The sequence below is a fragment of the Amphichorda felina genome (assembly GCF_050947745.1).
Source record: "Amphichorda felina strain 45539 chromosome Unknown scaffold_2, whole genome shotgun sequence".
Lineage (NCBI taxonomy): Eukaryota > Fungi > Ascomycota > Sordariomycetes > Hypocreales > Bionectriaceae > Amphichorda > Amphichorda felina.
In genome coordinates this window covers 2,712,918-2,739,831 of record NW_028145048.1, presented here as the reverse complement: position 1 = coordinate 2,739,831, position 26,914 = coordinate 2,712,918, and the positions used below count along the sequence as shown (strand labels likewise).

At 35.5% G+C, this 26,914-nt stretch overlaps 4 protein-coding genes across 4 annotated transcripts; 1 reads left to right on the top strand and 3 right to left on the bottom strand.

Moving 5' to 3' along the window:
* Nucleotides 1-691: 691 nt before the first annotated feature.
* On the top strand, nt 692-2,410 carry ACO1O0_002404 (stress-regulated transcription factor RPN4; the record flags this gene model as incomplete). The annotated part of the gene is made up of 1 exon (XM_083191874.1): nt 692-2,410. The coding sequence occupies one exon, from the start codon at nt 692-694 to the stop codon at nt 2,408-2,410; it is 1,719 nt and encodes a 572-aa protein (XP_083053088.1).
* Nucleotides 2,411-4,201: 1,791 nt separating this feature from the next.
* Nucleotides 4,202-8,979, bottom strand: ARO1 (pentafunctional protein ARO1p; the record flags this gene model as incomplete). The annotated part of the gene is made up of 2 exons (XM_083191873.1): nt 4,202-4,288; nt 4,351-8,979. The coding sequence occupies 2 exons, from the start codon at nt 8,977-8,979 to the stop codon at nt 4,202-4,204; spliced, it is 4,716 nt and encodes a 1,571-aa protein (XP_083053087.1).
* Nucleotides 8,980-19,503: 10,524 nt separating this feature from the next.
* On the bottom strand, nt 19,504-20,509 carry ACO1O0_002402 (putative peptide hydrolase; the record flags this gene model as incomplete). The annotated part of the gene is made up of 4 exons (XM_083191872.1): nt 19,504-19,835; nt 19,892-20,109; nt 20,242-20,299; nt 20,506-20,509. 4 exons carry the CDS (start codon nt 20,507-20,509, stop codon nt 19,504-19,506), a joined length of 612 nt encoding a protein of 203 aa, XP_083053086.1.
* A 417-nt stretch (nt 20,510-20,926) lies between these two features.
* On the bottom strand, nt 20,927-25,002 carry RPO31 (DNA-directed RNA polymerase III subunit RPC1; the record flags this gene model as incomplete). The annotated part of the gene is made up of 2 exons (XM_083191871.1): nt 20,927-24,916; nt 24,976-25,002. The coding sequence occupies 2 exons, from the start codon at nt 25,000-25,002 to the stop codon at nt 20,927-20,929; spliced, it is 4,017 nt and encodes a 1,338-aa protein (XP_083053085.1).
* Nucleotides 25,003-26,914: the final 1,912 nt, after the last annotated feature.

The window sequence follows — 26,914 nt, the reverse complement described above, 5'->3', positions numbered from 1 at the left end:
CTACAAGCCAGACTTCTAAATTAATCATTGTGGACGACAGGTTTCTCCGTATTCAAATCAGTCCAAGTTGTATTGGAGGATCAAGTGTTGACCACTACAACCTCTGTCCACTACACCACCCACCAAAGCTGGATCGCACCAGGTCCCTGGTTGCGTGCATGGCCGGTGTACATGTACGAGTTATGACCTGAAGCCTCTTACGAGCTGGCGGACCCACACCTCCATTAGCGTAGATGTACTCCGTACCTCACCCTGGTGGGCCCATAGGTACGACTATACCTGGGTATGTAGACGGGGTCTTGGGTGTGGGTGGGTCTCTCTGCGTCACTATGCCTCGAACAAGAGACATCGGGGCGGCCGGTGGACTCATGGGCTTCAAGTTGCCTATATTACCAAGGAGTCCCTCCCAAACGTTTTTGCCACTCAATCCCAACCCTAAACTTGATCAACCTTTTTTTAGTCTTGTCCATTCAGAGATATCATGATCTCCGTTTATCATCCACCATACGATCATCAGTATATTCGCGACGAACAGAATCAGCAACACCAGACCAGCAACACTACTAGCGGACCTCCCAAACAGCGACGTCCGGCGAACCAGAGTCAACCCTTCAACTACCCGACAACAACTTCGTCTATTGGATTCGAGGATATCAACTTCTTAGAAACCGACGCTCTTCCCAAAGGCCTAATGCAGGCAGATTCTTGGGGTGGATTCGCCCAGTACCAACCTGACCGGCTGGGGCGCTTTTCTCACCAGCGCGAGTCTTCGCTCTCCTCTATGGGCTCGACTGGCCCAACTTCCCCGTATACGCAGAATATCTCGAACCCTCAGATAGCTATTACCGACTCGACCGGAGACGAACTGGACATGCACGCGCAGGACGCCAGCAGCCAGAACGGCTCGTTCTATCAGTTAGCCAAGTCGGTTGGGAACCCATACTCGGGATTTCAAAATCTGGACCAGACTATTCCAGAGATGGCGTATCCTGCTGCAATCCCGGGACCAAGCAGCAAACCTCGCGCCGACCGTGGGTTGCTGCCTGCCCCCGAACTTGCTGGCAGCTCTAATAGATCCCATCCAACGTCGGTGGCAAGTTCGATTGCGGGTGATTCCCCTGCAACGCCAACTATCAGTGGTGATAAAGAGGGATCTGATAACCGCAGGAAAGGTAGGCATTCTCAACCTCAAGCGGCACTAGATGGCAAGAGCTCACCTCTCTCTCACCTAGAAGGTTACGGCAACGTCCCCAAGCTCGGCCGCACCATGACCGACGTCTACGGAGATGAGCTGTACAGTCCCAACTTTACAATCACCTCCACACCTCCATCCCAGCCTCAGCAGCTGTCGATAATTTCGCCGCCAAACGACGTTTTTAGCCAGCGTCTCAACGCTGCTAATAGCCAACACCTAGGTATTGGGCACTCGCCAGTTTCGTCTGCTTCTCGCGGGAAATCATCACCATTCCGGTCGGGGTCTCCCTTTGCCAACCCTGCCAACCAGGACTTTGCTGCCCCTGCTCAGGGAGGGACGCTGAATACTGCCCAGCGAATGAGGGAGCAGTCCAAGGCCCAGCAGGACGCGCAGATACTTAGACAGCAGATGGCTCCGGTTAATGAACCTGAGACCCCAAAGACGATCTCCCCCAAAGACGCTATCCTCGAGTTCAACGAGCCGGACGGGGCAGCCGATTTCCCTCTGTTCCCCCAGCATCCAGCCAATTTGGATATGGACCAGCTGGCCAAGGTGTTGCCTCAGGGCAGCAATCAATCATTCATGGCAAACGGAATTCAGGGCGATCGCAGCGATCAGTTCAGCTATTTACCATCGCAGCAGCTACATACTGGAATTCAGGTACCACAGCAATACCCCTTCATTGCCAGGATGCACCCCAGCTCCAACACCTCGCCGCCGCGCCTCAGCTCTTCTGGCTCCAGCTCAGATTCGGGGGCGAATACGCCTGCACATCTTGTGCGCCCTGCGGGAACTTCTGCTGATGGAGGAACGTATACATGTACATACCATGGATGTACTCTTCGATTCGAGACGCCAACCCTTTTGCAGAAGCACAAGCGAGAGGGCCACAGACAGAGCCATGGTCTGACGGCTACTACCCGGCCCAGTGATATGGGTATGACGTCGAGTCTCTTAAACAGCCAAGCTGGCCCACACCGATGCGACCGAATCAACCCAAGCACGGGTAAGCCGTGTAACACGGTCTTTTCGAGGCCCTACGATCTTACAAGGCACGAGGACACCATTCACAACGCCCGCAAGCAGAAGGTCCGATGTGATCTATGCACCGAGGAGAAAACGTTCAGCCGCGCAGATGCTTTAACCCGCCACTATCGCGTGTGCCACCCCGATATGGAACTACCTGGCAAGCATCGACGACGTGGAGGAGCATGATTGGGGTCACAAGTGCGCAGAATACGCGGGGTTTCCTTGGTATTTTCCTACCTACATCGGCCACTCTGGCCCTGAAGCGGGCTTCCAGAATGGAGACGCCACCACCACCACGAGGGAAGGGGCCCTTGCCGATGCCTTGGCCCTGACGTGGGGGGGGTGGATTTGGGTCGGCTGTTTGGAAGGAACAAGATGACCTTAAGGGGTGGAGGGGGAATGATGCTCCATGACGTGGGTCCTTGTCTCCGACCAGGTGCCATCTATCCAACCATTTATTGCTATTGGATGATGTGGGGCTAAGGGTCCTGCAGGGTCCGGAATGGACATGTCACCACTGGCTCCATGACGTCATACCTGCTTCCTTCAACCCACCCACTGACATCACGGTACTGTGCCGAGAAACAATTGAACCGGAACTGCTGGACCCTGACGGGGGCCGCACAATTAGCGGCCCTTGTTCCCAAGGCCAATATTTTCTCAGCAATTCAAACCACATCATGCCGCACAGATGCGACATGATGAAACCGTCTTCAGCAGCAGACGATTGGAGGCGCCAAGCCACTCCCATTTGCGGCACATGCTGGCCCAGAGTCAGTGGGGTGCGCAGACATTTGACACGGGCCGTTTATGGAGTTGCCTTTGGGAAGACTATTTCGTTCTATCCCGTAACCTCTTGGTAGGGGATTTGCGGGGTGAGACTGTCTGTCAGTCCTTGTGGGGTCGATGTTTTTGATGTCATATCAATTCTGCCACAAGATCACCTGATTCGTGTTCACATGAATAATCTAGGACTCGCCGTCCAGTGTTTGTATTACCTTAATCATCCACCCTCGTTTTTTCCCGCAACATCTATCTCCTCCTTTGGTATGACTGCCATGATCGGATAGAGAATATGAATTGGATGGGTTATTTTCTATGGGAATGAAGTGGGCTGTTTTCAATTTTTGGTTTAAACCCTTGGGCGAAGCGGTGCAATGATAATTAATGCAAGCGAACGGGGTTTGGGAAATATTGCCGGGTTAGAGAAAATGAAGCGAGTTGTCTGTTTAAGCGGAAAGAATTTTTTTTTCATTTTTTTTTTTCATTTAGTGATTTAGCGAGAGGCGATAAAGTAAACAACACTTGAACAATGCGTGTGCAGCAATTCTGATTTGTACATCGGGCCAGCTGTTAGTGTGTGGAACGGATACGATTTCAATATCTAAGTTATATCTGAATATGAATCTGATGTTATGGACCTCCGCCACTACTTCGATACAATTGTAGATAGTGAGGTGGAAATAGCGTACGCAACCTCTGGGGAAAGTCTATACGTAGAATTGCTGCTGGCTGCACCAGCAAATGGTCGAGATCACCATATCCCCTTGCCATCATCGAGACTTAAGTAGCTATGCCCTCTATTCCCTAGTCCATTTTATCTCACGTAAAATTTGTGGTATGTGAATTAACACGGTACACGCTCTCACCCTCTACGACGAGCGTGATAATCCCAAATTCGGTCTACCAAAGGCAGTAAGCCGAACCAAGAATCCTTTGATAGCTAAACATTGACATACCTACCCTATGGTAGCTCGCCTACGAATAACTTGTGTGAGCATATATAGATCCAAATCATATGACTTTTGATATCTATTCACCCCACCCATCTAAACCAACCCATGCTTTCCCTACACCGCACCGCATACATGCACCATGCTTTACCGTGTCTGACCTTACCGTTTGAGTTCCGGAGTTGGGTCTCGATGAGCCGATGATTCGTGGCACTCCTTGGTCGTTTACATGCCCCAAGATTGCTCACAGCTCTTCAAGGCCTGATTCTCGGCCAAGGACAGCATTACGAGCATCGCTGTAAACAGGTGTGATCCCTGTCCATGCAGTGAACTGGAGCAATCCACATCAGTATCGAAACCAGAGGCGGCATAATTGGGGTAGAAGCAACCAACCTGATACCATCCTTGAGCTGCTAAAACCTCCAAACCCGGAATTGTGGTCCACTTGCCGGCATTTTCGGCCATATCCATCACAGGAGTCTGACGGGGTTTATATGCCATCTCTAGAAGAACACGAGAGCAGTCTCCACTAGGCTGTTTGCTCAGAGCAACGGTTAGGATGTCTCGCATAGTCGGATCAATCGGCCTATCTGCAGGAATGGTGCTGATTATCACACTCGGACCTGCAGCTAATTTCTGGCAATCAGATGGACTTGACAGAATCTGAAGCCCGTAGTTGACAGGGAAATCCGATGTAAGTGCCTTGGCCTTTACGGGATCTCGAGCAACAACGTGAATGGGATTGAAGCCCATGGAGTGTAGCGTAAACACAGCTGCCCTGGTTGTGCCTCCTGACCCAATTACCATAGCCGGGCCGCCATCATCTCGTGACACAACCCCTCCTCTCTGGAGAACGTAAGCCATGCCTTTCCAGTCAGTGTTGTCTCCGAGAAGGTGCCATCCATTGCTATGATCATCTCGCACGGGGACCACAGTGTTGACAGCCCCGATGGTGCGCGCCGCCTCAGAGAGATGATCGACGCGACCCATAATGTCCCTTTTAAGGGGAATCGTCACGGAGGCACCGCCAAAATCTGGACTCCGGAGAACAGTATCGACATCGGCAATGTTATCTGTTTCGAGTCGATGGTACCGATGAGGTAGACCAACGCGCTCAAAGAGCGTGTTGTGAAGAGCAGGAGATCGCGAGGCTGAAATAGGCTTCCCAAAAAGATAAAAATTCCTCTGTTCGCTTTGTCCCAGTAATGCCCGACCCCGGTTGATGTCCGCTGCAGATAGCTGCCCTGGGGCTGCTTTGAATGGGAGATCCGGGTGTGAAACAGGTGTGAGGAATCCGTTGAGAATACGGCTCAGCTTGCCAGCCTCGCCCATGTTGAGACCAATTATCGGGGTCTTTCGAGTAGCTAGCATTTTAGCCTTGAATTTGGCCAAGTCAAAGTTATCCTCCACGGTCTGCGCTGTGCCAACAAGCTTGATGACGTCGCCAAACTGAAGGGCACGGTTGTAAAAGGGAACCCAAGAGGCGTTCCTCCAAGATAGAGTACCGGAGGGGTCGTGATGGGAAGCGATGATTCTGGTCTGCCGACGCAACTCCGTAACAGTTTGGATTGTTTCCTCAGGAAGTGTCACTTCCACGTCAAGGAATTCTACTCCCAGCCGCAAGGCTAGGCGGTACAACTGGAGCCGCTTCTCATGGGCATCATCGGGGAACTTGCCACCCTGTGAGACGCTCCGGATTGTGAAAATGATGGGCTTCTGGGCTGCATATCTCAGCGTAGATACAGTCTCAATGATGGCATCTGGCCCACAATCTTCCAGGAGATCGACACGGAGTTCTACAGCGTCAGCTCCAACTACGACGCGTGGAATTATCTCCAAGGCATCGATGAGTCTTGGCAGCGTTAGCGACACAAAGAAGCTGCTGTCCTTGCGTGCGATAGCCTTCAGATGCTGCCTGCTGCCGCTAACCAAGTCGACAAACTGTCGGAAGTCGCCGGGAATATCGTTCTGAGATCCTGTGCTGTCCGGATGGGGGCTGTAGTAGAGAAAATTGCTGCACTGCTCGTACCACGGTTTGCGGCGAAGGTACACCTGGCGAATCTCGCTCGTGTAAGCTGGGCGAGTCTTGTCGCGCATCAAGTATTCCACAACTTGATCAGTATTCCGGTGAATCAAGACGACTAGGCCGCCCTTCTTGCCGTAGTCTTTTAAGAGCTCCCTAGCCTCAGGTATTTCAACAATGCCGCCGCCACATGAGAACACATGCCCGGTAGGTTTCTTTCCCATAACGTCGCTTAGAAGGGCAACTTCGTCCTCACGGAACCCTTCCCACCCACGTGAACCCTTGATCATCTCGGGGATTGTTATCCCGGCTCGCCTCTCTAACTCCTGATCTAGGTCCACAAAGGTCCAGTGCAGCAACTTAGCCATCTGGCACCCTGCAGTGGTTTTGCCCGCGCCCCTCATGCCAATGATGAATATCGAACGCCCAGCCCCGACATTCGATGCTGCTTCCTCGGAGGAGGAAACGTCTGAGTCAGCGCCGTCGAGAAGGACATTGAAAGACTGAGACAGAGTGTCCCACCACCCTGGCCAGGTTTTCCCAACGCACTCGCGCTCGCTGATGACTGTGACATGTGGGACAGCTACCGACAGAACGCTGAAACTCATCGCTACGCGATGGTCATCGTAACAGTGGACTTCCCCCTTCGACACTTGAAGAGAGTCGAGTGGACGGCCAATCACCTCAATACCATCCTCCAGTTCATTGCATTGAACCCCAAACTTGGCAAGCTGGGCTTTCATGGCAGCGATCCGGTTGCACTCCTTGACCCGCTGATTCGCGATACCTGTTATCCGTGTCTTGCCCGATGCTACAGCGCCTAGCACTGAGGCTGTAAGGAAAGCATCGGTCATAGGTTCCATATCCACGTGAGCCAAGGCCTTCAGTTCGCCCGGCTTGGGTCCTGTGACAGTAGTGGAATGGCCAGTCTGCTCCACAGAGCATCCCATTGGCCGTAAGACATCGACTGCGAAACGAGCATCTCCTTGAAGAGATTTGGAACCAATGTTGGGCACCGTGCAGGTCGTACCGGTGATGGCGGCAATAGCAAGTGGGTAAGTCGCAGAGCTCGCGTCGCTCTCAATGATGTACTCTGAAGGGTTGCTGTAGGCGCCTTGCGGGATATGGTATGTATTAGGTTCGTCGGTGGACTTGATGACTGCGACACCGAAAGATCGCATCATTGAGATTGTCATGTCGATGTACGACTGCGATATTGGCTTCCCACCAACAAGTCGCAGTGTGACGGGGGTTTTGGCGTAGGGAGCTGCCATGAGAATGGATGACACGTACTGAGACGAAATGGTAGCTGCTAACTCGATGTTGCCTCCCTCTAGGCCACCGGCTGCATCAACTCGCAACGGGAGGCTGTTCTTCTGGCCCAGATAGTCGATGGAGACACCGTTGCTCCTAAGGGCATCGACAAGGGCACCGATAGGGCGTAGCTTCATTCTAGCATTTCCGGTGAGTACTGAGAACCCAGCGGTGTCACTGGGCGAGCAAAGTGCCACAACAGTGGTAAGGAACCGCGAGGCAGTTCCAGCATTACCAATGTACAGTTCATCTTTGCTTGCCAGAAGCTTGCCTCCCTTCCCCTCGACTACAAGGATTTCACCAGCATCCTCCCACGAGTAGGAGGCCCCGCGTAGACGAGAAATGGCTGACAGCATATATTCCGTATCGTCGGAGTGGAGGAGATTCTTGATACGACACTGACCCGTACCAAGGGCTGCAAGAATTAGGGCCCGGTTGGATATACTCTTTGAGCCAGGCGGAGTGACCGTGACATTAAGCCCCTGAGGGACACCCGGAGTCACTCGCGCAGATGCAGAGAGAATCAGTCTGATGCAGCGATCTTCCACAACGCTGGCTTTGGGCTCGTGCGTCTTGCCAATGGCCGACAAAAGGACCACCTTTTTGAGCTTCCCGTCGTTCTTTTTGTCGACTCCCATTTTCTCGAGAAGAAGATCTACGGGACACTCTTTCCCGGCAGTTAGCTTCACCACTCGCTTGTCTTCTAGCGAAATCGGAAGATCAAAGCTGGCTATACATTTGGACAGTCTTGAGACTGCACCAGGTCGCAGGACGCCTAAAAACCTTGCCAGCTCCGCCTCCTTGACCATTCCAATGGCTACAGCTTCGCCATGGAGAAGCTGAGGAGTCAAAATAGCCTCGATGGCATGACCAATGGAGTGGCCAAAGTTGAGCAAGTTCCGAAGCCCCCCCTCCCGCTCGTCGGTAGAGACAACTTCAGCTTTGACTCTTGCGGAACCAATAACAATGCGTCTGAGAACGTCTTTGATAGGTCTCAGGCGATCTTTGCCCTGCGAGCGGACGCAGGCGAGAATCTGCGGTGCCGAATTCTCTAAGGTCGTGAATTCAGTTTCGTCCCAAATGGCGGCAGTTTTGACCACTTCGGCCATGCCATTTATGAACTCTCGCGCGGGTAACGTCTCAAGAAACTCCAGATCAATGTAAACTCGACGAGGCTGCCAAAAGGCTCCGATCAGATTCTTGCCCATAGGGGTATCAATGGCAGTCTTTCCCCCGATGGATGAGTCAACCATGGCAAGGAGCGTCGTTGGCACTTGGACGAAGCGAACCCCACGCATGAAGGTTGCTGCAACGTATCCAATCATATCTCCAATAACGCCGCCCCCAAGAGCAATAATAACCGTATCGCGAGTGCATTGCTGCGAGAGCATCCAATCTTCTAGCTCCCCTTTCGTCTCGCGCGTTTTTGAGGCTTCGCCCGGGGGGATTGTATAGGTCAACAGTCGAACTGGTTTTGCGGTAACCGTGGACTCAAAACGTTGCTTGAAGGACGGAACGTATGTATCATACAGATTGGTGTCGGTGATGAGGACGTACGTGGAGGAGGGAATGTTGTTAACGAGGTCCTGGGGAACAAAGTTGAGCCAAAGGTCATGGTCGATGATGATATTCGGCTCCCCGAGTATTGATAGCCGCTGAGGGCCAATGCTATTGACTTGTGTCATTGTGGACAGATAATCATAGACTTTTGCTGACCGACCCTGGGAGCACAGCTGGGCATTCGATAAAGGAAGCCCTTACACTGTGACTGTGCCTGGATATGACTACGGCGATAAAATCTAGGCGCGACCCAATAGGTCCGATGTCGGTCGGTGATGTAGAGCTACTGGCGCGCTCGGGTATATAGGCTGAAAAGACTAATTTCTATTCGGGACGTCGCTTATCTTTTTCTAATATATTTCTCGACTTTAATATATACCCCTAGGCTAATACTAATGATTTTTAATTATATAGGAGATTATATAAGTATAAATTTAATAATATAATTAGGATTAATTAAAATTAAAGATTATAATATATATAATAATAAAAATAACCCTATGATATATATATATATATATATATATATATATATATTATATTATTATATAAAAACTAAAATATATAATTATATTTATAGATAGTAAGTATAAGATATATAAATAATAGCCTTTATATTTATTTCTTTTAAAAATATAATATTAAATTATTTCTTTATTTCTTTATTTTATTATTATATATATAATATATTTTTATAATTTATATCCTAGTATATTATAATATATATTAGTTATATATAAGCTAATAAGAAAGTTTCTTATAAGAAGAATATTAGAGAGAAAGGAAATATAATAAGGCTAAAATTAGGTTAATAAATATAGATAAATTTATATACTATATAAAAAATGATTAAATATATTTTTAAGGTTTTACTAAAGAATATATAATAATACTAATATAATTATTATTAATAACTCTTAAATAACTCTTAAATATTATAGTATTATTTTTAAAACCTAAATAATCTAATTATATAACCTAATTTATTATAACTAATATAATTATAAATATTTATTAAATAAGGTATTATTAGGGTATATTTTACCTTTAAGTATTTTTCTTAATATTAATAGTTATATATTTAATAGGAAGGTAAAACATAGATATATATTAATTAAGATAATTAAATTAATTAAAAGAATAAAAATAAATTAAAAAATATAATAAAATATTATATATAATAATATAATTAAAAGTATTAATTTTTTAGGTTATTATAAATAGATTTATTAGTATATTATTAATTAAGCTAGGTTATCCTATTAAAAGATAAAACTAATAATATATTAATTAATAATTCTAAAATTAAAGCTTCTAAGATAAAATATAAACTATAGCTAATAAGAATAAAATAATCTATATTATAAAACCTATAATTAAGAACTATTTAAAAAAAGTAAAATCTTTAAAATATAAACTTAAAATATATTATTTTTTATTAAGATTTATTATATATAAATATTTATTAATAGTTAATTAATATTATAAGAATAATTATATTTAAAAGAAAATTATAATATTTTATAATAAAAATTTTAAGGCTTATTTATTTAACCTTTTATTTATTATATTTATTTTAAATATCTAAGAAGCTTTTATTTAAAAATAATTTACCTTTTCTTTTCTATTAAATTATTATATTAAATATTAAGGTTTATATATAATAAATATACCTAATATTATTATATTTATATATATAATAATTAAATAAAGTAAATAATATTAATAAATTATAAGTAATATAAAAAGCTATCTATAAATATATTTATCTATATTCTTAATATTAGGTTTAATAATCTATTATTAAATTAATACTAATAAAATGATAGCTTAATATAAAGAAATATTTTAAGTTATAAAATTATTATTATTATATATAATAATAAATTAAAAAAATATAATTAAATATATATAAATATTATAATTAATCTTATAATATCTTTTTAAATAATTTTCTTTTTTTAATATTAATTTTCTTTTTTTATTTAATATTTATATATTAATTATATATTTAAATCTTAAAACTTATATTTAAAGGGATTTTATTAATAATAATATTAAAATTAATATTTAATAATAATAAGTTAGTTTAGCCTTATTAGGCTTATTAGAGAAAGCCGCTATATAAAGGTAGCTAGCTTTTTATATTATCTACGGATTTATATTAATACCATACCTAAAATACCTATAACCTTAGTTAAGCCTTCTTTAATATAAAAACCTAATATTATTATATATATTAGCTTAATAAAGTTTAAATACTATATATAGAACTATATTATAACTAATAGATTACTTAATGCTAACTTAATCTAGTTCTTATAAAAGTCTAACTAACTAAAATTATTAAGCGAAGGAGTATTATTAATACCTATAAAGTAGAAGAAGTAGATCTATCTATCTATTAGGAAATTAAGAGGGTTTATATAATAGTAACTATTTACTTATTTATCTATAGATTTTTAGATTATAGTAATCCCGCGATCCCTCTTAAGCTTATATTATTAGATTATAGTAAACCTATAATCTCTTCATTAAATTAAGTAATCTTCCTTTTCTATTCCTAAATCCTATAATATAATACTTATTATATATTAATCGGTAATTAGCTATTAACTAGAGCTTAATCCCTCTTTTTTATTATTTGTTAAGATTATATATATATTATTAAGTTATAATTATAGAATTATATAGATTATATTATTTAAGATTTACTGCTAAGATTATACTTATAATATTAAAATATTAAGTATTAATTATTAAAGTATACCTTAGCTAAAAATCGATTATATTATATATTATAAGGGAAGATATTTTAATATTTGAATTTATTATAATAAATAAAAAGGTCTTTAAGTAATATTAAGCCCTATATTATAAGATTATAGTTATTTATTTTAAGTAAAAAATTAATATTATTGATATTATTATTAATCTATAGCTTATTCTATTATCTTAATTATTAAAGTAATTTTATTAATATTTAAATAATATACCTTTTTTTATAATTATCTATAGATTAGTTTCTATTAATTATCTATATACCTTTTAATTTAATACTTTATTTACTTATTAAGTCCTTTTAAGTTATTTTTATAATTATTCTCGCTCTTTAATATATATCTTTATATCTAAGATAAGGGTTAAATTAATAATTATAAAGATATAGAATTACTTAATATTTTTTTTAATATTAATATAAATCTATTTCTTATATTTATAATGTTATTATATATAAAATATATTAGTTATTAGAATTTACCTTCTAAAGATATAATATAAAGAAGGTATTAAGTATTTATTATTTCTATATATTATTTAATAGACGTTTTAAAATTAATAATATATTAAATTAATATAAACGCTAAGTTATATAACAAATTACCTTATAATATATAATATATGATGTATATTATTATTTATATTATAATAATTATATTTTAACCTTTATATCTATAATTATATTTTTTAATTTATAACTTTAATATAATATATTTATTTTAATAATATTATATTTATAAAATAAATTTAAGTTAATATATAAAGTATTATATATATATATAATATAATATCTAAGGTTTCAAAGCTTAATTCTAATAATAATATTTTTATATATATCTTAAAAAGATATAAAGCTATAAATTATAAATTATTTTTTAGTTTTATTAATATATATATAAAAATTTAAATATTATAATATTTTAATTAAAATTAATATATCTAAATAATAATCTAAGTATATAAATATAATATATATTTTATAATTTTCTTTTAAATACTTAAATTAATATATTATTAAATTATAAGATTAATGATATATTATTTTTTAGTTAGATATTTAATCTATATTATTTAATAATATTATTTATTAAATATTAATTTTTAAATAAAGTTTAATTATAATATAAGTATTATTATTATATTAAAAATGTTTTATTTAGATTTAAAATATTATATTAATATAATAGTAATTATATCTAAATAATTAATTTAATTAATATTATTAATTTTTATTTTATAAGGTAAAATATAAATATTATTATATAATTTATTAGGCTTATCTTAATAAATACTATTTATATGTATATATAACCCTACTTAATATTTATTATATTCTATATATATTTTACCTTTTATTTAAAATATAGAAGTTTAAATTAAATTATAGGTCTTATTATTTATAACCTATATCTTATATATATAGCTAGTAGAAGGGTAGGGATTAAATAAAAGAAGGCTTTTATCTATACCTTACAGAAACCCGATTATATAGGCTAAGATATAAGCTATATTATAATATTAATATTAAACGTATAGTTATATTATATTAATTTATATTATATCTTGTGCTTAGGTATTATATAGCTATAACCTATATATCTTATTAATAAGATAAATATATAACCTTATATAATATAACGGATAAAGGCTATAAGACTAATAAAAGCTAGCATACTGGACCTAATTATATAACTAATATATCAATACTTTATTAAGACGGTAACTATATAATATAAAATATTAAGCGCTACTTATAATAATAGGTATAATAGATATAATAAAATAAAGATAGAAATAAAATTACTAAGGGGATTAAAGGTAGTAAATTAATAAAGTATAAAGGTATATATATATTAATATAAAGAATAATATCTAATATTAAGGTTCTAAGGTAGATATTAAATTTAGAGTATAAGCTATATAATAATACTTATTATATTATAATATTCATACCTAAGATGTATATATATATTAGAATCTATTACTAAGTTAAGAAGTATTTATTTTATTATTTGACAAATCTTAATATAACCTATATATTAATTAATTAATCAAGGTATTTAATTATTATAACGTTATTTAGTATATAAATTTATTTATTATTATTTTATAATTTTAATATATAATATATCTTAATTAAGAATTATATTATAATATTATATATTCTAATTTAATATCATAAATAAATATTTATATAAATTAGATATTCTAAATTAGTATATTATTTATTTTTAATATCACTATTTAATATTTTAAGTTAAACTTTTTAATTCTAATTATATCAATCTTAAATTCTAAATTCTAAATTCTAAGTATTCAATTATTAAAATATATTTTACTAATTATTATATATAATTTATTGAGAAACGACTATCTTTCTAAACCAATATATTATTAGGATATTGTGGTATAAACCTAATTTATTATAATAAGGATAAGATACGGGAATATAATTTTATAATAATCTTTAAAACTTACAGCTAATAGTATAAATAAGAACTATTTTTATTAGTATATATAGATAATTTATATAATTTTAGCCCTTAGATTATATATTATCTTCATATAATTATATAAATCATCTAAGTATATACTAATAAAAATATTTAATATTAAGAATAGCTTACCTTATTCTCGGTATATGTATTTTAATGACTAAGTCTAATAAGCTACTTTTAATAATAATAATATGATACCTATATTAGTATTCTTTATTCATCTATATATTTAATATAACGCCTATATTATAATATATATATATATATATACAGTAGTCTTAAATTTAATAGTATATATAATCCTATATTTTCTTGTTTTATTTTATAATAGGTTTAGATTTAAGATTAATATAATCAAATAAGTAATATATTATAGGGTAAGATTAGAATACTAATAATTATACTATAACCTAAGTGATCTATATAAGGCTAGAGTATAGTATAGTTATTTAAAATATATAGGTACTTATAATATAGTCAAGTCTAGAATCGAAAGTAAGTATATAATCTTAATTTATATTTATATATTATAATTATCACCTTTTTATATATATTTATTCTTCCTTATAAAGGGTTTATTAATTTCTTATAATATTTATATAGTTATTAATTATATTATAAAGAAATAGGTATTTAATAACCGATATCTAATTTATTCTTTTGCTTTATCTATACTTATATTCCTTATATTACGATGACATTATATTATTCTTTCCTACTCTATATTATAACTTAATACCTTTTATAAAGAAATACTATCAATAAAAATATAATAAAAATGAATATTATATATTATTTAATATGATATATATAATAAGTAGTATATAATTCTTTTATTTAATAGATTTTATTCTAGGTTATAGCTTTTTTTATAAAGTACTAATAATCTTTATCTATAAATATAAAATATTATTATTATTATAAGATTTATTATTTATATATCTAAATAGATATCTTAATCTCTAAAATATATTTAATATTTTAAATAGTCTTTATTTTATCTATTTTATTAAGGATAAGATTATAGTATATTTTATTAATATTTAATATATTTAATATTTAAAAGATTTTAAAAACTAAGTTTTATAAACTAATTATATCCCTTTTAAGGCAATTATATCTTTTAATAAAGGTATTATTATTTTAATTTTGATTTATATTATATTCTTTTATTTACTTAGAGTAGATAATAAGTATTATAAAATAAATTTATTTTAAGCTATATATTTATTTAATTATTTTATTTATAATAAGTTCTTTTTATTTATTTTACCTTAAAATAAGTTATAATCTTTTTATCTTTAATAATTGTATATTAGTTATTCTTTTAATTTATTATATTGAAAATTGAAATTTGTTATTAGCTTTATTAACCTATTTATATTAATTATAAAAATATCTATTCTTATAAGTAATATGAGGTTATCTTAATATTATTATATTTATTATACCTTTTATTATAGTATTATATTTTTTTACCTTTAGTTTATTATTTTAAAGGTTAAAGAAAGAAAAGACTTTATATAATTACCTTAATAAGCTAAAAAATAAAAGAAGTTTAATATTTTATAAATAATATTAGAGATAATATAAAAAGAATATACCCTTTAATAGTAAATAGATTATTTAACCCTTAAGTGAATATATTTATTTCTTTAATTTAGGTAATAATTAGAATATTATTAAAGGTTTTATTATTAATTATTTTAAAGCTATAAAGAATAATAATAAATTATATTTATTCTCTTAATATATAATACTATTTTTTAATATATTTTATATTATTTAAATAAAAGTTCTTAAAAATAAATTATAATTAGAGATTAAAAAATAAGATAATATTTAAATTTAATTATTTATTTTAAGGTTATAACTATATATAATAAATAATATATAATAACTTATATCTTAAGTTTTCTATTATACTTAAAGATATTAATAAAATTTAGAATATATATTTCTTTAGTAAAGTTATATCTTATATAAAGTTAAATAAAGGCACTAAAAGGGTAATATATCTAATATACTTATATATTTATATATAATAAATACTATAAGATAATATTGCTTTTATTAACCTTATTTTATTAAGATATTTACTTTTTATAAAGGTTTTTAATTATACCTTTTTTATATTAGGATTTATATTAAAAATATTATTATTTTCAATCATATAATTTCTAAACCTTAGTATTACTATTATTACTACGAAAGCGATATATTTATATTTACTATCACCTTATATAATAAAATTAAAATATTTAATTAGCTATAGAATTAAGTCGAAGTTAATTAATGATTAAGTAAAAATTATTATATATTTTTAAAGATAATCTTAGCTATTAAAAATAATAATATAAATAAAAGAAATATCTTAAATAATCGGATTTATAATCTAAGATTAGAATATTAATTCTATTTTCTTAGCGATACTTTTTATATTTTTATTAATATATATATATATATCTTTAATTCTATTTTTATAGGGATTATAATTTATTATTTTTTAATAAACCTACATTAAGGTGATATATAACCTATAAATCCCCTAATTTATAAAAATTTAATATTAATAAAAATGCTTTAATATATTATAACTTAATTTAATATTAAGATCCCCCTTTTATTTTATATTATATTCTAGAGGTTAATTTAAATAATTAAAAAATATTTAAATTTAAATATACTATAGTATTAGAAGATACCTTTTTATTATATACTAAGATTTATATTATATATAATAGCTAATTATAGATCTTATTATAAGCATTTTAATAATAAAAGAAAAATTTAGCTATAATATTATTATTATATTTATAATTATTTTATAATGGGTTATAAGTTATCTTATACTATAATTAGTTTCATTTATATATTTAGTTATAGTTATATATATAATATAACTTATTATATAGATTTATTATTTACCTTTATTATACCTATTATATAAAGCTATAGGTTTATTTATAATATTAAGGATTTTAGATAAATTAGCTATTATAATCTTTATTATTACTAATAAATAATTTAGAATTAGATTTAATACTAGTAAAGATACCTTAGAAATATTATAATAATATATCATAAATATATTTTTAGATAAATTAATAAATGTATTTATAATATTATTTATATATAAAATATGATTACCTTTAATATATTTATTTATAAATAATATTATATATATATTAAGTATAAAGGATATAGTTAATAGCCTTATTTAAATAGGTACCTAGCTTATTAATAGTAATAAAATTTAATTTAAATTAGTATATATAATAATATTAGGCTTTATTATTAAAGAGTAGCTTAGTTTATAGGTATAATTAAAAATAGGGTTATAATATATTTAAATGCTTAGATATTTATTCTTTAATTTATTATATCTAGTTTTTTAAGATTAATTAATATTAGTATTATAACCTTATCTTAAATATTATTAATAGATAGTATATATATTAGTATAAAGAATATCTTTTAAATACTTAGAATTTATCCTAAAGATTATATAAGCTATATAAGCTATAATTTAAGATACTTAAATATAAGTAATATTACTATATAATAAAGTATTATAATAATCTATTTAATAATATTCTTTTAAGAAAAGGCTAATTATAATATATCTTATTTATCTAAGATATAAGAAAAAGAATATATATAAAAATATATTAAGGCTTTTTTTATAATATTTATTAGTTATTTAATACCCTTTATATTAGTATTCTTAAAAAAGAATTTTATTATAAATTTCTTTTAAAAAGCTTTATATTTTAAATAATAATTATCTTTTTATCTTTTTAAATAAAAGGTTTTCTTAATAAAAATTAGAATATAAAATAAACTATATAAAAATAAAATTAATAGACCTTTTAGCTTAAAAATATTATTATTTTTACTATTAAAGTAAATTTAAAGATTATAACTTATAAATACTTAATAAAGGATATATATTATTATTATTATTATATATATATATATAATATATTATTAAAAGTAATTATATTTATATTATAAGGTTATTTATATAAAAATATATTTAATAATATTTAAATACTTATTAATTTATTTATTTATAAATAAAATATTATAATAGAGGTTATATAATATATTATTATATATAATCTTTTATATTATATTTAATTTATTTATATTATAAAAGTTTATAGGTAGTTAAATATTTTTTAAAAAAAACCTTTTATTAACTTTTTAATATAATATCTTTTCTATTTTAAATATATTAACTTTTAAATATTAAATTATTATAATTTAATATAAAGCTTTTATTAATATTTATATTTTATATTTTATATTTTATATTTTATATTTTATATTTTATATTTTATATTTTATATTTTATATTTTATATTTTATATTTTATATTTTATATTTTATATTTTATATTTTATATTTTATATTTTATATTTTATATTTTATATTTTATATTTTATATTTTATATTTTATATTTTATATTTTATATTTTATATTTTATATTTTATATTTTATATTTTATATTTTATATTTTATATTTTATATTTTATATTTTATAATAATTTATAATTTTATATTTTATATTTTATAATAATTTATAATTTTATTTAAAAATATTATTATTAAAAATATTATAATTATTTTAAAAAAGATAATATATTAATTATTTAATTTAATTAATAATATATATATTAAATTTCTTATAGTTTTATAATATTTTAATATATTAATAAAAATAATAAAAAATAATAAAATAATAAATCTATTTATTAAAGCTTATTTAATAAAACCTAAAATATAAATAAAATTAATTTTATAAGTCTTATAGCTTTTATTTTTTATATATAAGTTAAATTTATTTATTATTATATTATATATTATATAATTATATCTTTAATAAGTATATATAAAAATTATATAATTTTTATTTATAATAAAATAATTATATTAATAATAATAATCTTTTTTATCTTTAATTATAAAGTATAATACCTTATAATAATTATCTTTAATTATAAGGTTTATATTAATATAGCTATTAAGATTATAGCTTAGAGTTATTTTATTAATTATATTATTATTATATAAACTAGAAAAGGCTAAAATAAGAAATTAAGTATTTTTAAATATTTACTTTATATATAAATATTAGTTATTTAACTAAAAAAATAAACCTATAATCTTTCGATCCTTAGTTAACTTATTATTACTCGGATCTATTATCCTATTTTTCGTAACGCTAATATTCCTAGATATATTAGTACTAGTATTAGCTTTTTTAAGCGCGGGATCTATATTGCTTATCTATATACTTTTTCGTTTATAGGTAAGTAATCGCTCCCGGCTCTACGGATATAATAAGTGGGCCTGCTTGCCGATTATATACTAGCGGACGACTTAGAGTCAATCGAAAAGAAGTTAGTGATATTTGACTTATTCTCTTTGCTATCACGAGGGATAACGAAGGAGGGAGAATTATTTCCGACTTTTCCCACGTCCTTTGTGACGGGATAAATGTCTAGGTCCCCCTTAAACGGTTTGAGAAGGGACTGTAGATCGCGAGACCACTCCTGCCGCTGTGGGTCGAGCCAGGTGCGGATCGCCTGAGAACCCTGGTCGAGGATTGCAGGCATTCTATCATGGAGGAACTTCATCTCTTTGTTGGAGTCTGTGGTGATGATCGTATACGTGTAGATCTCCTCATCTGCACCTGTCTCTAGCGATTAGTAGGGCACATCAATAAATCCACACGTAGTATAGGCGAACCTTCCAGCTGAACACAATCCCAGAGCCCAGCAAAACACATGAGGCCATTATCTTTCCTCTTAACATAGTGAGGAAGTTTGTCCTTGGGGCCAGTTTTGAGCCACTCAAAAAAGCCTTGAGCAATGACAACACAGCGTTTGCGCGCCTTCATGGTCGCCCACATGCCGCCAGGCTTACCCAGAGAGTCATCGCGGCAGTTGATGCTTCTCATGATAGTGCTGTATCTTGGGGTACGCCTCCTCCAGAAAGGAATAAGCCCCCATTTCATTGACTGGAGCTTGTAGATGACCAAGTCATCGTGGTCCGCGATTTTGGCTGGGTCATGTTCCCTACTGTTTGGTAATGCATACCGGAGAGGTCCAGGTCCGTGTTCGGAAGTATCGGCTCTGTACACAATGCCATTGTAGCCTGGAGCGAAGTTGTAGGATTGTCGTGGAGCACCACTGCCTTCATCCGCTGGAGCATCAGCAACGGGCATGTTTTGCTCCGTCAGCATCTGCCGAACCTGGGACGGGGCCTGTGATGAGCATACTAGAGTTAATTATATCCGAATTCGGAGCTTTGGATCTCTGGGCTGGGCCTGAAACTCACCAAAGCTAGAGCATACCGCCCACACATATTGGAGGGTCAGATGATGGGGCCAGTGCCACCCTGTCGCTGTGCGGGTAAAGAGTTATATAGAGGCAATTCTATACTCTGCTCAGGTCCCGAGTTAACAGTGCGGCTGAGAGCATGAGATACCAACACTTGGTATCACGTGGGTGGTTGGGTGGCGTGGCTAGGACAATCGACTTCTCCCATATGTCGCACCACCGATTCATTCGACATTAAGCGGGTTCAGCTAGCGTACGAAGTACGTATGAGCAGCAATAGTGCACTTCCAAGGCACATAGAAATGGTCAACCAGGTGAACCTAGTAGTGGCTAGTAGCATATCATCAATGCTATTCACGCTAGTGTAAGTGGTTCTACCTACATATACCATATACACGAGACTAATACCAGAGCAGCTCTAGGCGTCTTGTTACACCACCTCCTAAAATTTCCTCCGACCCTTCTTCACTGCCAACTCTGAAGCCCAAGAATCTTCAAATACAGTCGCCTTTTGCGAAAGTTGGCCTGGGTCGATCCCCAACCGGCGGACCACCTGAAAGGCTCCAGTACCAACTTTCATTGTTTGTCCCATGATGATACACTCGCTGACTCCTTCAATCTGGTCTGTCTTCATGCCGGCCGCCGCTTCAAAAAGATGATCGGGTGTTTTCTCAAAAGAAGCTAGTTGTAACACACTGTCTCTCATTTTTGATAGACCAAATCGAGTAATGCCGAGGACTTCTCCCTTGTAAGTCATGACATCTGCAAGGAGCTGCATGTGTCTGGGGTCGATTGCCATTCCAGCCATCACCTCAGCGATTTCGCTCGCAATGGTTGATCTGGCTGCTTCGATCCCAAGTATCTCACGACACTCCATGACGTTGTTTGAGCGAACCTTGGTGCCTATTACGCCTTCTGTCGCCATGCAGGCACGTAGCCCGTATCCTTCCACCAGTACCGTGTGGGTATTTTGCTCGGAAGTCTGAATGATAGCTCGGGTTGCATCTGGGTAACCAGATATAGGTACGGATGGGAGCACGCGGCGGAGGAAGTTGGCTCTCAACAGCATGTCGCCGCTTTCCTCTGCCCCCGTTTTGCTCTTAGTAGTCCGTTTTGCCGTAGTGCTCCCGTCCCGGACCCGTATGACGATTCTGTCTCCGTTGACGAGAAGATCTGCTGCCGATACCTTGATTTTGCGCTGTTTGCAAATCGCTTCGGCAATGTCATAAACTCCAATACCAAGGTGCATGTCTGAAAGGGCGGCGGAATCAATCTGAAGGACCACATTTCCTTCATCCGGCCGCCATTCATCCTCGACAAATCGCAAAACATCCGAGACATAAGTCTTCTCTATTCGTCCCTTCACCACTCTTGCGGCTTCAATCTGGTGATTGTTCAACAAGGGGCAGGTAATCACAGGTGTGCTAATGACCTTGGAAGCGTTGATGATTTCTTTGATTCGAGGGACACCTTGGGTGATACTCATTCCGGCAACACCCGCAAAGTGGAAGGTTTTGAGCGTCATCTGGGTTCCTGGCTCGCCGATAGACTGCGCGCCGACGGCGCCGACAGCATGGCCGGGTTCAACATGTGCCTTCTTATATTTCTCGAGACAAAGTCGGATAAAGAGTTTCAAGGTCGTTGCCGACACTTTAGCGGTGCGATCGGCGTGGTCCTGGGCCGTTGCTTGGACAACATCCTCACCTTCGAAGCCGGCGAGCTTTCGAACCCTTGCAAGCTTCGCAGCCATACCTTCCACGTGACTCTCAATAGCTCTGAGAAAATTTCTTGCACTTTCGTGCTCATCGATTGCGTAGTCGGTCGAATCTTCATAATCGAGCGACTCATTGTGCAGAAGTCCACGCCTTGGGAATCGCTTACGTTCAGCCTCGAGCATAGAGTCACAAAATGCTCTTATCTCAGCTGGAGTCATTGACGGCTCTGCATTGTCCCATGTAAGGTTTTCAGCGTGTGTCCAGGTGCGCTGAAAGTGAACAGGTTCTGCCGAGCCTTCCATATCAACAGGGTCTAGCTTATCGGCTCCAAACTGAAACTGGACGATTCCGCCGCCGGAAGTTCGTACGGTATTGTCATACTGCGTTGATAAATCCTCGAGTGACTTCATCAGTCTACGGGACATGTAGCCAGTCTCTGCTGTCTTGACTGCGGTGTCAACCAAGCCTTCTCTACCTGAGATGGCATGGAAAAGAAACTCCGTGGGGAAGAGGCCCGAGTAGAAACTGTTCTTGACAAAACCCTTCGACGGTGGTTGGCGGGCATTCTTGTGGAAGTGGGGTAAGCTGCGATCCTGAAAGCCGTCGGGTACACGTTGGCCACCGATAATCTGCTGACCAACGACAGCAACCATCTGGGCAACATTAATGTCTGAGCCCTTTGACCCGGACTGGGCCATGATCAAGGGTGCATTGTTCCGGCTTAAGGTGTCAATACAATACTCGCCGGCTTGTTGTCGAACCTTACTGAGAATGCCTGATATGGCATTCTCCAGTGTTTGTTCCATATTGCAACCAGGGGCCTTGTCAAGCTTGCCTTGCTTGAATGTCTCAATGAGGTCGTCGCACTGCTTGTAGGCCACGGAAACGAGACTCTCTTTCTCTCTGTTCAGGCTGTCCGAGGGGAACACATCGCCGACACCGATAGAGAACCCGCGATTAGTTAGCTGCCGAGCGCATAGCTTTGCAAGCCGGTTCATAGCAGTCACTGCCTCGTCTGGGCCAAAGTCGCGAAGTATGACATAAAAAATCGAATCCTTCTTGCCAGATCCAACGGTGGACTTGTCCATTCGACCGCACATGACTTCGGAGTTTCGGACGACGAGCCATCCATCGTTGGGGTCCATATCAGGGAATTGCCCGGCACGCGCCTTATAGGCCCTACACTTGGCGTCCAGATTAACTTTAACAGGTGAGTCCTTGTTTGGTCGCATCAGCAAACTGAAGATTTGCTTTCCCGTCCAAAGTGATTGAGGCGCTATGATGGCCGGAGGGGGAAGATCAAGGCGAGTCTTCCCATCCATCATATGCATGCAGATGTAAGTGAACGTCTTGCGATCGAAAAACCGATCTTTACTGCTGAGCAAGAAAGCAGCGGTGATGAAGTCCTGCGTTGCTGCAATGATGGGTTCTCCGTTTTTGGGGGTGGCGAGGTTATGTTTGACTCCCATGAGGTTGATCGCTTCGGCGCGAGCCTCTTCTGTCTGTGGCACATGCAGGTTCATTTCGTCTCCGTCGAAGTCCGCGTTGTATGGGTTGCACACGCATTCGTTGAGCCGAAAAGTCCTCCACGGGCGCACCTTGACTAAGTGGCTCATGATACTGAGTTTGTGGAGAGACGGCTGACGGTTGAAGAGGACAATATCGCCATCTTCTAGGTGACGTTCCACAATGTCACCAGCAGACAAGTTCTGCGCGGAGTACTCTCGATCACCAAATCGTAGATCCACGAGGTGACGACCGTCTCCCCCTTTGTTTATTCGCATTGCCCCGGGCCACACTTCGGGACCGTTCCTCACACACTGCCTGAGCTTTTCAAGATTGTGCCGATGAACACGCTCCGGGTAAGTGAGGTTTTTCGCAACCAGCTGGGGTATAGCCACCTGATCAACTCCCAGGTTAGGGTCTGGGGAGATAACTGTGCGCCCCGAAAAGTCCACCCGCTTTCCAGATAGATTGCCGCGGAAGCGACCTTGCTTGCCTTTCAGCCGTTGACAAAACCCTCTTGTTGTTTTGCCAAAGCCGGGCTGTTGAAGGCCCGGAACGTCACTATTGACGTATAAAGCTATTTGAGTCTGGAGATATTCCCACTGTTCCATGATTGTCTGAACAGGAGAGCCTTTTTGCAAGGCGGAGCGAATCATGCCACTAACCCAAACAATGTCCGCCAGCTTGGTTGTAAGGTCATCCTCTGTACTAGCGTTGTCCTGGGCCACAGATGGCCGAATACAAACCGGCGGTGCTGGGAGATACTGCCATATGAACATCTCGGGGCGCCCCTCGGCAGGATCCAAGCCCAGCAGCTCACAGTCTGTTGGGCTGATCATCTTGAATAAGTTAAGGACTCGAAGGGGATTAAGATCCTCCATCGCCTTTCGGATATGTTTCTCCAGCTCAGGGTTTTCTCGTCGAGCGTCGGCAAACGAGGTGTCGAACTTGATTTTACTCGGCGGGGGCTCCTTCTTGGCTGAAGTCGACTTGTTATAAGCCGAGAATTTGTCGTGAGCAAGCTTGAGCACCCCCATCTTGCGAATCTGGCCATTGATTGAGCCGCAGTAAGGACAAGTTTTAACCTTCCGGCATTGCTCGTTGATCCTTTTGCAAATTTGCGTTCGGCGAAGGTTGTCAAGATACGGACGTCTCAATTCTTTCAGAAAGGAGCGTCGCTCAGGCTCTTCAAGCAACACCCGGGCGCAGTCCTATTACGATAGAACATCAGATTATATGCTCAAAGTATCATAGGGTAAGCTTAACGCACCTTGCAGATCTCCTGGAGAATAGACATTGTGAATCGAAGGTAGCCGACATGGAAAGCCGGTAGAGGCAGCCGGACAAGGCCAAAGTGGCCTGTGCAATTTTTCAACTTTTCATGGCATGTTGGGCAGTAGTCTTGTTTATTCGAAATTCCCTACAATGGCGGAAACAGTCGTTAGTCCGAATCAGGCTTGCAGTTGCCCGCTCTCTAACATACTAGGCGAGGATCGAGTGGTCCATGGCGGTATGGTGCTCGGTTTTTCTCTATATCGTACAGCAATCGGGCGGATACTTCTAGAACGGCTTGGTTGGCAATATCTTGATTCGACCTGGTGCATCATTAGTTGTGCCTGGCATTGTTATTGAGTGGCTGGAGGTTGGTCGCACTGGATGCCGAATTTGAGGCCTTTGAAATGTTTTGGCAGCTTGTCGACAAGCTGCTGCTTGATGGGGGCATCCGCTGATACGGCCATGGTCATAAAAATCTAGCAACTTGGGGGGGAGGCGTTGTCGTTTATTCAGTCACAGAAGTTGCTGCCGCGAATGGCATGACCCAGTCGTTGACGACGGCGGCGGGACGAGAGGAAACTCGCAGATCATAAGACGCTGAAGAGTCTTACTCGCTGATCTCGTCGAATGGGGAACATGATGGGATGTCGGGACGAAGGGCGGGTTGACCCGTTGGCAGTCCAGGGCGACGTTGTTGGAATATTTCTAGGCGAGGTTTAGCTTAGCTTGGATGGTTGGCTGTTGCAAAATTTCCAAGAGAGGCGGGGCATCTTGCATATCCATTGGCGAAAGATGGGTCATATACGTAGCTAACTAAGGTCCTCTATCCCTTAGTTAGCGTAAAAAAGACTAGATAGCTTAATACTATTAGAGATATCTAGATATTATTTTTCTAAGTATTTTCTATCGAAATACGATTATTTATTAGTATCTATGTATCATTAATATTTTTCTATATTATATCTCCCTCTGCGATAGTATTAAAAGCCGCTTAGTATATCATCGTATTCTAAACCTCGTCTACTCTATACCTACTACTAGTATACCTTCTATGAGGCTAAGTAAGATAACCTCTTATAAGATATCTTAATCTATTTAGGCTACTAAGAAATATAGAATGACGAAGTATTAGGTTAAATATATTATAAAATAGCTTAAAGAAACTCCTTAGCTATAAAAGTAGCTATTAATATTAATTCTAAACGAAGATAATACTTTAATTATATATTACTAATTAATAGATATTACTAATACCTATATTATAAAGGATTAGGTTCTAAGGGTTATTAATTCTCTATAAATAATATCTTTATAAACTAGTAGATTTATCTATATAGTATTATATCTAATAAGAGATATATCCTTAGATCTCGAAGTTAACCCTCTAAATAATTAAGCGGATTAAGAAGATCTTCGAAGCTAATAACCCTATAAACCTAGAGGCTTTTTTTTTTAACTTAATTAAAAAAGTAATTAAATCCTATTATATTAATATCTTAAATATATAAAATTCTAATAAATATAATATATAAATTAATAATCTTTTTAGTAAAATCTAAGTTAATATTATATATACTTTTTATTATTATTAATCTTAGGGTATTAATCCCTTAAACCGATAATCTTATACCTTTCTTAATATAATTAATACTATTAGAAATATAATACCTCTAATTATCGTATTTCCTAAGTTTTTAATTAAGCGATAAGCTATATATTATATTAATAAAAATATCTTTTTTATAAGAAATAAAAATAACTTTAATAATATTAAGATTATTTTAGATTAAACGAATTAATTTAATTATTAATTATAAAGATATTTCTTAATAGCTTAATAATAAAAGAAAAGCCTTATTTAATAATTTAATTAAAATAAATATTTCTAAGTTTAATATATAAGATTAGAGATTATAAAGATAATAAAGATATCT